At 42.7% G+C, this 11,499-nt stretch overlaps 2 protein-coding genes across 4 annotated transcripts; both read right to left on the reverse strand.

Annotated features, from left to right (window-relative positions):
• Positions 1-606: 606 nt before the first annotated feature.
• On the reverse strand, positions 607-1,283 carry LOC149461160 (hydroxyacyl-thioester dehydratase type 2, mitochondrial-like). Its single transcript, XM_089678766.1, has one exon. It carries the CDS (start codon positions 1,281-1,283, stop codon positions 789-791), a length of 495 nt encoding a protein of 164 aa, XP_089534892.1. The 3' UTR covers positions 607-788.
• On the reverse strand, positions 1,214-10,179 carry LOC149461161 (ribonuclease P protein subunit p14-like). Of its 3 annotated transcripts, none has more exons than XM_089678768.1 (6): positions 10,053-10,179; positions 9,224-9,336; positions 8,794-8,878; positions 5,603-5,679; positions 1,935-1,980; positions 1,214-1,352 (listed from the first exon to the last, which is right to left on the reverse strand). In XM_089678768.1, exons 2-6 carry the CDS (start codon positions 9,313-9,315, stop codon positions 1,296-1,298), a joined length of 357 nt encoding a protein of 118 aa, XP_089534894.1. In that variant the 5' UTR covers positions 9,316-9,336; positions 10,053-10,179; the 3' UTR covers positions 1,214-1,295. The 3 variants fall into 3 exon arrangements, with proteins under 3 accessions (XP_089534894.1, XP_089534893.1, XP_089534895.1); XM_089678767.1 differs by having other exon boundaries at positions 10,002-10,089; XM_089678769.1 differs by lacking the exon at positions 10,053-10,179 and adding an exon at positions 9,703-9,981.
• Between the last annotated feature and the right edge of the window lie 1,320 nt (positions 10,180-11,499).

Here is an 11,499-nt window from a genome sequence, read left to right on the forward strand (position 1 = left end):
ATTAAAGAACTACATATTCCAAAGTTGTCTCCGTGCTGAACCTTCATTTCTTAGCCACTGTACCTAGGCAAAGCCTTGTACACACGGGCCGAATGTCAGGTGGCATTGGCCGGTTCAATAGAAACTGGCCGACATTCGGCCTGTGTGTATGGCAGCCCGTCTGACAGAAGCCAGCCAATCGACCAGCTTCTGTCAAAGGGGCATGGTTGTGGGGGCCTGCGGGCAGGGGGCTTATCGGAATCTGGAATCCCCCTTTAACAAGGGGGCCCCCAGATCCCGGCCCCCCCATGTGCATGAGGTACATAGTACCGATACTCATTCACAAAAAGTGTAGTGTGCTAAAAAGACAGGACATAAAATAAATGTTATGTGCAATTAAACCATGGCAACATCTAATGTTTGTGTAGTATTATGTTCAGCAGACTGTGTTCTTCTATTGTTGTGACTTAGATGACGTTCAGAGCACATTTTATGCCCAACTCATGCAAAACTCCACGTAATCCCAAGGGGTTCACATACTTTTTCTTGCAACTGTACACTTATTGGTATTTTTACAAAAATATGTAGCAGAATACATTTTGGCCTAAATTTCTGAACAAACTTGACTTTTTTTTACGTGAATTTTTTTTTTTTATTGGATATGGTTTAGAGCAGAAAGTAAAAAATATTGTTTCCAAAATGTTGACGCAAAGTCTGCCATCACAACACTCTATGCCTAGGCAAGATATGGTTTTGAACAGAATGGACACATTTCAGCTTTTTTCCTTCTTTGCTGTTGAACTACAGAATCAGTCTTCAGGCACAAGAGCTTTTACTGTCCCCTCCATTACAGTCTGTCCGCTTTGCGTTGCAACACAAGATACTCTAATAAAAGCCAAGGATTTCTTTAGAGATGTAATCTGTGCTCTTGCTACAACCTCTTCCCCAGCATGTAATGGAGCTGGAAAGTGAATGTCCTGGGAGAGAAGCACACAGCCTCCCCCAGGTAGTTTAGTGCCCAGGACCGCAGACACTAGGCCATTGAGTAGAACACCATGAACAACAGGTTTCCCAAATCTTGTCTTCTTGGCAAACTCCTCATCCAGGTGCAGTGGGTTCGTATCCCCAGTAAGTTCAGAGAACAGGGCGACGTCCTTCTGAGTGAAGATCCTAAGGAGCTCAGCACTATCACCAACCCGCAGGTGTAAAGGCCGCCACAATGCAAAGTTGTACCATTTGTATGATGATAATGGACAGCTGGAAATACCAAGTATTGTTCCTCGGGTGACCAAGTTGCGGAACATTTTTCAAAATAGCTAGTCAAGGACTAGTTCTCTGCTGTTACCTGCCAGTGCCAACAAGAAGGGAGAAACCTATATATATAGAGAAAAAATAATACTTTATTTAATAATCAACATGAATCAATATGTTTGTATATTTTATAAACACTGCTTGCGTTTATAGTTTTATATGTAATTTTATATGCTTTTGAGACCTGTCATGCCAGGATGCAATATAATGCATACTGCAGGGGTGAACAAATGTAGATGAATTCCAGTCTGTCTAACCCAGGAGCCAGATACACTAACTAGAGTGGACCTCAAAAGGTTAGAGACATTGTCTACCTGGTTCCTGGGATTTGTTCAGCCCTGGCATTCTATGATGAAAAAAAAAAAAAAAACCTGATATGTTTGTGATGGACTGATCCCTTAATATTTAAATGCTACTTTATAGCTGCATATAAATACCAGGTATGCTTTCTTGCAAACATGAACTTGAACAGTAACAATAAATCTGTGGTGTGTTAGGTTTTGTTTCCATTCCAGAAGCTCAGAAGGATCACAGAACAAGTCTGTCCAGTTAGAAAGTTCACTGGCAGGAGCTTCTGATCTCAGACCTGCATGAAAACCCAGTGTTATTGTTCTGTACAGTGACAGCTTGTCAGATAGGTTTACCTGTAAAACACGCAAAGAGCACTCCTGGTTCTGCTTCACAAATCCACTGCAAGAAAAGAATGTCAACTTAATCAGACATGCAATAAACCATTGACAATACATAATATGGAGTTCTGAAAATACATTTACAATAGTGTGCTGCTAGCAAGTACAGAACTTTAAACTAATCACACAATTCTCCATAGATAAGATCTCATGCTTAGTATGTAAAGACTCCTTTTCAATGAAAGACGAGACCCCCTTGGATTGTGCAATTTTTAAATGTTGGGAAAACGATTCTAATCCTACCTCTTTGCATTAAAGCAGTCTCCTAACTTACTCATCTGCAATTAGAGGTTTGTTTACATACAGTGAGGAAAATAAGTATTTGATCCTCTGCAGAATTTTTAGGTTTGCCCACTTACAAAGAAATGAAGGGTCTATAGCTTTTATCGTAGGTGTGTTTTAAAAGATACAGGCAAAATATCAACCAAAATTCCAGAAAAAACACATGATACAAAACGTTATAAATTGAGTTGCAATTCAGTGAGTAAAATAAGTATTTGATCCCCTACCGACCAACAATAATTCTGGATCCCACAGACTAATCTGTGTACCACATGAGCACATAGCCAGTCATGTCAATTTAAGAAGGCACTCCCAACGACAACTTGTTATGTGTATAAAAGACACCTGTCCACAGAATCTCTTTCTTCCATTCAAACTCACCATTAAACCTAAAGAGCTGTCAAAGGACATCAGGGAAAAGATTGTAGAGCTGCGCAAGGCTGGAATGGGCTACAAGACCATTAGCAAGAAGCTTGGTGAGAAGGATACTACTGTTGGAGCAATTATTCACAAATGGAAGAAATACAAAATAACTATCAATCGCCCTCAGTGTGGAGCTCCATGCAAGCTTTCACCTCATGGGGTAAGGATGATCATGAAAAAAGTGAGGGATCAGCCCAGACCTATATGGGAGGAGCTTGTGAATGATCTCAAGGCAGTTGGGACCACAGTCACCAGACAAACCATTGGTAACACAATACGCCGTAATGAAATCCTGCAGTCCCCGCAAGGTCCCCCTCCTTAAGAAGACACATGTACAGGCCTGTCTGAAGTTTGCCAATGAACATCTAAATGATTCAGAGAAGGATTGGGACAAAGTACTGTGGTCAGATGAGACCAAAATTGAGCTCTTTTGCCATTAACTCAATTTGCGGTGTTTGGAGGAAGAAAAATGCTGACTGTAACCCCAAGAACACCGTCCCTACAGTCAAGCACAGAGGTAGAAACATTATGCTTTAGGGGACATTTCTCTACTAAAGATACAGGTTGACTTTGCTGCATTAAGTGGCTCAAGAAGAAGCACATTAAGGTCATGGAGTGGCCTAGCCAGACTCCAGACCTCAATCCTACAGAACATTTTTGGAGGGAGCTGAAACTTCAAGTTGCCAAGCGACAGCCATGAAACCTGAAGAGAAGATCTGTAAAGAAGAGTGGATCAAAATTCCTCCCGAGATGTGTGCAAACCTGGTAACCAACTAAAAGAAACATCTTACCTCAATGTGCTTGCCAACAAGGGTTTCTCCACCAAGTACTAAGTCATGTTTTGCTTGGGGATCAAATAGTTATTTTACTCGCTGAACTGCAGCTCAATTTATAACATTTGTATCATGTGATTTTTCTGGGTTTTTTTTATTGATATTCTGTCTCTATCATTTAAAACACACCCATAATAAAAATTATAGACCATTTCTTTGTAAGTGGCCAAACGTCAAATATCTGCAGGGGATCAAAGAATTATTTTCCCCACTGTATGTGTTTAGTTTTGCAAATAGTATAAGACCTTTTGAAAAAAATTGCAAATGTATGATCCTATGTGCTTGCTTTATAAAAAACATCCATCTTTAGAATTTTAGTTTACAGATCTATCCCCTATGGCAGAAATTCTCAACCAATGGAAAGTACTGATAGCCGAGACAAGCTGCAGCAATGAATCAATCATCTCTTTTCTAGCTTTTGTTTATTCGGCTGCGGCAGGAAAGAAGGAGGGGTAGGTCGGACCTCATAACTAAGGTTAAAAAGCACCTAAAACATGGGACAAAGTACTACGTGTACTTTGACTCACCTGGGAAGTGGTTCCCAACCACTGGGTGATGGCCTCCCTCCTCCCAAATTTCCAGCCAGCTGTAGATTGCCTAACCAAAATAGTGCCCTCTACCTCCCATAATAACCACCTCCTGTCCAGCTGTTGTATATAAACGTCTGGACGGTGGCAGTGCAGGGTCAGGTGGCCATTTATAAACAGCCTCCCTGCCCCCTGCTTGTGCCCGCTCCCTGGGAGCGCGCAGCACTGCAACCCGGTGCCCGCTGTGTCCTCCGGGTACAGTGGAATACCGATCGTCAGACGGGACCTCTGTGCAAGGTCCCGATCATGTGATCACTGATTGGCCAATCAGTAATCACATGGAGAGTAGTAAGCAAGATGTAATTTCTGACACCTCTGCTTACTATGTGTGAAATCTATGAATGATCACAGAGGTCACATGGTACAAGGCTATTCACAACAGCCTTGTACCATGTGACAAGCTGTGATCAATCACAGCTCACACAGTAGTTCTCAATGGCTGCAACAATGCAGCCAGAGAGAAGGAGAAATGTTTGCTTTTACAGCCTTTATGGGTGTAAAAGCAATCAGTGTAAAATAAAAAAAAAAATAAATAATCTTCATCACGCCCCCCCCCCCCCCACACACAAGTAGTACAGTGTCACCATGTTGACACTGTACTGCTAGGGTGACAGTATGTATATAAAAATAAATATAAGAAAATAAAATAAAAATGTAAAAAAAAAAATGTTTAAACATTATAATTTTTGGTTATAGACTAATTTGGGTTTTTTTTTTTTACTAAAGAGATAATGGAATAAATTTTGGTCAAGATTTATTATGAAATATTTATTTGCAAAATTTTATAAGAAAAACAATTTTTTTCAAAATTTTTGGACATTTTCATTTACATAGCAAAAAAAATAAAAATCCGAGCGGTGAATAAATACCATCAAAATAAAGCTTTATCTGTCTCAAAAAAATGCTAAAAAATTCATATGGGTACAGTGTTGCATGACCGCACAATTGTCATTCAAAGTGTGATAGCGCTGAAAGCTGAAAATTGGCCTGGACAGGAAGGGGGTAAAAGTGCCCGGACTGGAAGTGGTTTTAATATGACTTTTTTTTTGTACACAAAGTTGTCACTTTAATGATATATTGCTCGCACATGCCATGGGTATATGTGGAATAACACCCCAAAACACATTATTCTACTTCTTACAAGTATGGCCATACCACATGTGAGAGACATTTTGGCAGCCTAGCTACATACATGCCCCCAAAAACCAATGACCACCTCCAGGCTTTCAAAGGGCATATTTCCTCATAGTACAAATGACCCCTTTTGGAAAGTAGACACCCAAGGAATTTGATAAGAGGCATGGGGAGTATTTTACAGATAAAATGTTTGTCACCAGGGTTTTGAAAAAAAAAGAAAATGTTTTGTTTTCTTTCTTCATTTTTCAGAAACATGTGGCAACAAATTAGATCTGAAAAACACTCGCCATGCCTCTTAGCAAATACCTTACACATACATACATACATACACACACACTTCCTTTACACGTTCTTCACATACCTGCTGTTGATTCTCAATATTGCACACAACGTCTTATCATCATATTTTAACAAGTCCAAGGGACAAGAGGCTCCCACCTAGAAACAAAAACACAAAGAAAAGGATAACTCAGTGGACTGAATAGCAGAAATTGTCATGAACTAAACTGTATATAAAGGATTTTTTTTAGCTAGTGTAGGGAAAAGTTAAAACCTCTGTCATGTTTTTATTGAGGTCTCTGACTATGATAGGTAGATTCACCCCTCTGTCATGACAATAAATGAGCAAAAATCCAAAATGTAAGTGTTGTCTCCAGAGAAAGAGGTGAGGAAAAGTCTTCCAATGGGGACAGCTGTTCCTGTGGCAAATTTCTAAATGGAATTTCTGTTCCCTGAAATGGATTTCCTCTCACTTTCTGTTGCATTTCCAGGACAGGAAGTAATGTCCCCAGATGAGCAAATGCAGCAAAATAACTGCAAAGGGGTTTTAGCTCTTGATACTCTTTCCAAAACAAAAAGTGTTGGCTTTACATATTATGGCCAGGGATGAAATATTTTATTCATAGGGGCTCATTCATACGAGTGATCAGACCTCATCCGTATAAACCCAAACACTTATTAATTACACAGGTTCTGTGGCTGATTAAGGAGGCAATTAAACTCACATAGTGCCTTGTCTGCATTAAATAAGCCTCAGAACCGGTGTAATTAATAAGTGTTCGGGTTTAAAAGGATGAGGTGGCAACCCTAGATCAGACCCATCCTCCGATCTAAGCTGCTGCCTGCTGCGTGTTATCCAACTTGGAACTTCATACAGACAGCCCACAGAGGTGGATGCACGTGCAGCGGCTTCACAGACACAATCACATGTCATAATTTCACATGCAAGCAGGTGCATGGATCCGAATGCACAGGTTCTGTGTTCGTGCAGCTACTGCGTGTGAATCCACTTCTATGAGCTGCCTACATGCAGCTCTGAGGTGGATTCACGCACAGAAAATGAGTCCTTAGTGTCTGTCTATTAGTTGCTCTTTACACCAGTTAATAATGAGACAGGCAATTATAACCAATCACAGAAAAATAAGATAAAATCACAGGTAACAATGGAGTATTCTGCATGTCACAATCAGTTAAAAAGGAAACTACAATGCACCCTCAGGCAGTTCTCAATTTGAGTTAAAGTGGTTGTAAACCTCTGACATGAAATATGAACAACATATATCCTTCTATATTGTGTATTTGTATCACCCAGGGCACTAAGCGTAATTTCTTTTTGCTGCCTTGTTCCTCTATCTGCAGTCACTTGTGACAAGTTTTCCTGACCCCAAGAGAAAAAAGATGACAGGAGAGGGCACATCCTGTAACTGACAGCCTTGGCAATGTTCCTGTGTGCTGTGTGAAGGAGGGTGTGTGTCCCTTCCCTCTAATCGGCTTTGGAAACGCTTCTCACTGAGTGTAACTTCAGCTCCCCGACCCCTGTAATTCAGAGCTGAGAGATCCTGTGTAAATTCTGCACTTTGAATGGATTTAGAGGACAGATAGCTGTAGATAAACAGGTCCAACTTATGAAGGAGGATTTGTTTCATCTCTGTGTATCACCTGAGGCTAGTCACTTCACTGGGTATGTGAAAGGGCCAATTCACACCATAGAAACGCAGTCCAGATGCGCTTTTTCACCCTTTTTTCTCTTCAATTTAAATAGGGACATGTGCAATTCAGTGCACTTTTGGTGCATTCCAGTGCGTTTTACTGCGTTCCAATACAGTTCTGTGCAGGAAAAATGCAATCTGTTCTACTTTTTTTCTGCAACTGGAACTGCAAGCACTGTCGTGAACTATGACATTGACAACCATATAACCTACTTTCTGTGTAATGTGGAGGCAGAAAAAAAGCAACTGAAATGCATGTAGTGTGAACTGGCCCTAAGGGTTTACAACCACTTCAATTGTTAAGAGGACCATTTTTACTATGAGTTCACATATTTACATGTGTTGTGCCTGCTGTGCCACATTTTTATGCTTTTTTTTCATGTACAGATAGGGTGGCCTCTGATAGAGTGGTTTACTGATTAGCATCCACATTGAAGAACCAAAGGGATAAAGACAATTATTCACAAACAGAATCAGTTGTCGTGAATCATTCCAACTGAATGATAGTCTTGCACTGAATACAACTGTAAAGCTAAGTTCACATTTGTGTGATGTGGTAATGCATGAAAAAAAATCACATGAATTCCCGCAATGAACAAAAAGCGTGCATCCTTTTTGCAGGCACATAGCGACACCCCAACACACCTTGCTAAAATGTGTGTGATGTGTTTTGGTGCAGTGGGATTAAGGGGAAAAAAAGTCAACTTTCGCACATGAGAAGCCAAACAAAATGAATGTATACCCTAAATGTGATGCACCAAAATACAGAAACACCTGCATAGGCGTGAACAGAGCCCTACACACACTGCACTGAGACTATGCACTACTAGATCCATGGAAACGTGGCTGCTATGCTGTATGCTTGAAATCAATTAAAAAAAAATACTAAAATCAGAAAAGTGAAAATAATTCCAATGATGGGCTCATGCACACAGCTGATTTGGGCCGTACACTGCCCAGACCAACATAGTTCTGCGGAGGTAACACAGGTGTTCCAATCAGCAGTGGAAGGGCAGGAAACCTGTATAAATCAATAACAGGCTGACAAGGTCTGTATCTGTTTGCATGTAATTGCACATGGAGTGGTTATCTGCTGTTCGGGATGGATGTGCGCTCCAGGACATGGACATTCTGGGGTTGATTTACTAAAACTGGAGAGTGCAATACCTGGTGCAGCAGTGCACGGTAGCCAATCAGCTTCTAAATTCAGCTTGTTCAGTTAAGCTTTGACAAAAACCCTGGAAGCCGATTGGTCTCTATGCAGAGCTGCACCAGATTTTGTCCTCTTCAGTTGCAGTAAATCAACCCCTCTGTGTCTATAGGCACGGATTCATCCCTGCACACATGACTGCTTTATATGTAATTACATCTGAACACCAGTGAACAGTGTCAGCCTAGTCGGCTGTGTGCTTTTTTTTTACTAAAGAGCATAGGAAGTTATGGTGATGGGAGATTAACAATTTTGTCATGTAGGGATGTGAAGAAAAATTCTCAGTCTTCTATCCTGGTACTGGAAGCCATAAAAGTGGACAGTCCATGAAGATCAGACACAACCGGTACTTACCTCTCCATGCAATTCCTTTACAGCAGACACAATCAGTGATTTGTACTGAGCTGCAGTCAGCTTGACACCTTCACGCTGAAATACTCTGCAGACCAAACACAAGTATATCAGTAAGTACACAGAGCTCCTATAATTAGGGATGAACACGGGCGTGGTTGGATCCTAGCCTGAACCCAGGTCAGCAAGCCCATCAGGAACTGTTACCTGTACTGGGCTAATCATCTGCAGCTAAGGCATTCCCCACTCCACAGCCAGATGTATACACGCCCCTGGTATATGTGCAGCTGCAGGGAATTACTCGGCCACCGATGATTGGACCAGTACAGGCGACAGCTTCCTGGCAGGCTCGCTCCTTGGGTTCAGACTAGGATCCAAATATGGCCAAGTTCATCTATAATTATATTTAGTGTATTGTGCCTGAGCAACTCACAGCTGGATCTTCAGGTACTGATACTCAGAGGGGTTCTTCAGCACAGTCCTTTCACATGAAACTGGTTCCGATGGAACGGGTCGCCCTTCCATGTTTACACAATCCAGTTATTTCTAGGAATATAAATCACAGGAAAATAAAATGCTTCCATTTAGATATATAGGCTCCCTAATAGAAACTAGTGGAAGTGCCCAAACGTGCCCCCTATGCTCCTTCATCCAGAGTGGGGGCACTCTAATACAGGAGGTGTGTTACTGGCCAGATCACCTGGTGAAAACAGAGGGGGAAAAAAGACTAATTTAGCACATCTAGTGAATGGTAAGCTGCAATATATTTCATGTTTGGGGATAATACCACCTTATTGACAGCTGGCATTATACAGCCCACTTCCTGTGAGCCCAGGTTGTCATGGACACACCACCCTTAGGGTGCATCATCATTGCCAGTCCTGAGCTCACAGTACACAGGATGGCGCTCACATTAGATCACTTCCGGGGACCTGGAATCTTTCTTCCATGAACCTGACACATCTGTACAGGAGAGCGGGCCGCACTGACATCCTCATCCTTCTCTCAGCTCAGTCATCTGGGAAGTACTGCAGCCAGCCAGAGCCAGGAGATGTGTATTGTAGGAGGAGGTCAGCCATGGCAGCCCCTGGCTTTCCTCTATCACATGTACACCAGCCTTTCTTCTCAGCTGTATAATCCAGACAACCTATAAGAATCACCATAACCCTCTGTACTCTGTATGTCCTACACCCCGGAGCCACTACACTCACCATCCCTCCACCTGGACACCTCTCACACCGAACACCAGAGGAAAGACAAACCTGCACATGGCTAACCAAACATGTCTGCACTGCCGGGGCAGCGAGTTCTCCAGGATCCAAGGCGACCGCCATATGTAAGAGGACCAAAGAACCATTCATATTGGCTGCAATGTCCTCCGCAAAATGGCTCCGAAATGGAGACAAAATAAGAACTACGCATGACCTCTATGGACTGTGTCCTGCGGGCGTAACTTTGTAAATTGTCCCCCTAGAAACTGTGACTTGTGACTTCCTACAGCTAAAGTATATTCTATGCAGTACAAAACCTGGTGTGTTACTGCCATCTAGTGGACAAATAGGAATTTACACTAGCGATAGAAAACATCACAATGCTATAGTTTTCACTCCTTACATTTCAGAACCATGAAATAAACTGGTTCAATAACCGGCGTGTTACTGCCACCTGGTGGACAGATAGGAAGTTACACTAAAGTCATAATACTGAAATTTGTTCAATAAAAGGTGTGCTACTGCCACCTAATAGAAAAATGGGAAGTTACACTAACATTACTATTATTATTATTATTATACAGTATTTATAAAGCGCCAATAGTTCGCTCAGCGCTGTACATTACAAAGGGGGACAGAACATGTGACAGAACAATACCAATACAATGTGATACACGAGGGGTTCGAGGGCCCTGCTCTTTCGAGCTTACAATCTAGGAGGGAGGGGGTGGTGGCACAGGAGGAGATAGCTGTGGGGGATGGAGTGGTAGGAAGAGTGGAGGAGGTCGGCAAGTTAGCAGGGGGTGGGGTAGGCTTCCCTGAAGAGATGGGTTTTCAGGGTGCGCCTAAAGGAGAGGAGAGTAGGTGATAATCTGATGGGTTGGGGCAGGGAGTTCCAGAGGATGGGTGACACCCTGGAGAAGTCCTGGAGGCGGGCATGGGAGGAGGAGACCAGGGAACTAGAGAGAAGGAGGTCTTGTGAGGAGCGGAGTGTGCGTTCTGGGCGGTACTTGGTTATTAGGTCAGTGATGTAGTTCGGGGCAGTATGGTGGACAGCTTTGTACGTCAGCGTTAGGATTTTGAATTTGATCCGTTGCGCAATCGGAAGCCAGTGGAGGGATTGGCAGAGGGGGGTGGCGGAGACAGAGCGGTTGGAAAGGTGAATGAGTCTGGCAGCCGTATTCAGGATGGACTGAAGCGGGGATAGCCAGCGGCGAGGCAGGCCAGTGAGGAGGGAGTTGCAGTAGTCGAGTCGTGATATGATGAGGGAGTGGATGAGCTGCTTAGTGGTTTCTGGGGTTAGGAACGTGCGGATTTTGGCGATGTTGCGGAGGTGGAGTCTGCACGAGTTTCTTAAAGATTGGACTTGGGGCTGGAAGGATAGGTTGGAGTCCAGAATGACACCCAGTACTCTGGCCTGCAGGGCGGGTTTGATGGTAGCGTTGTTGCATGTGACGAAGAAATCAATGGGGGGTGGTGTCCGGGCTGGGGGGAAGAA

Source organism: Staurois parvus, unplaced genomic scaffold (assembly GCF_062004578.1).
Source record: "Staurois parvus isolate SC_StPar_1 unplaced genomic scaffold, SC_StPar_1.0 ptg000209l, whole genome shotgun sequence".
In the NCBI taxonomy this organism is placed as follows: domain Eukaryota; kingdom Metazoa; phylum Chordata; class Amphibia; order Anura; family Ranidae; genus Staurois; species Staurois parvus.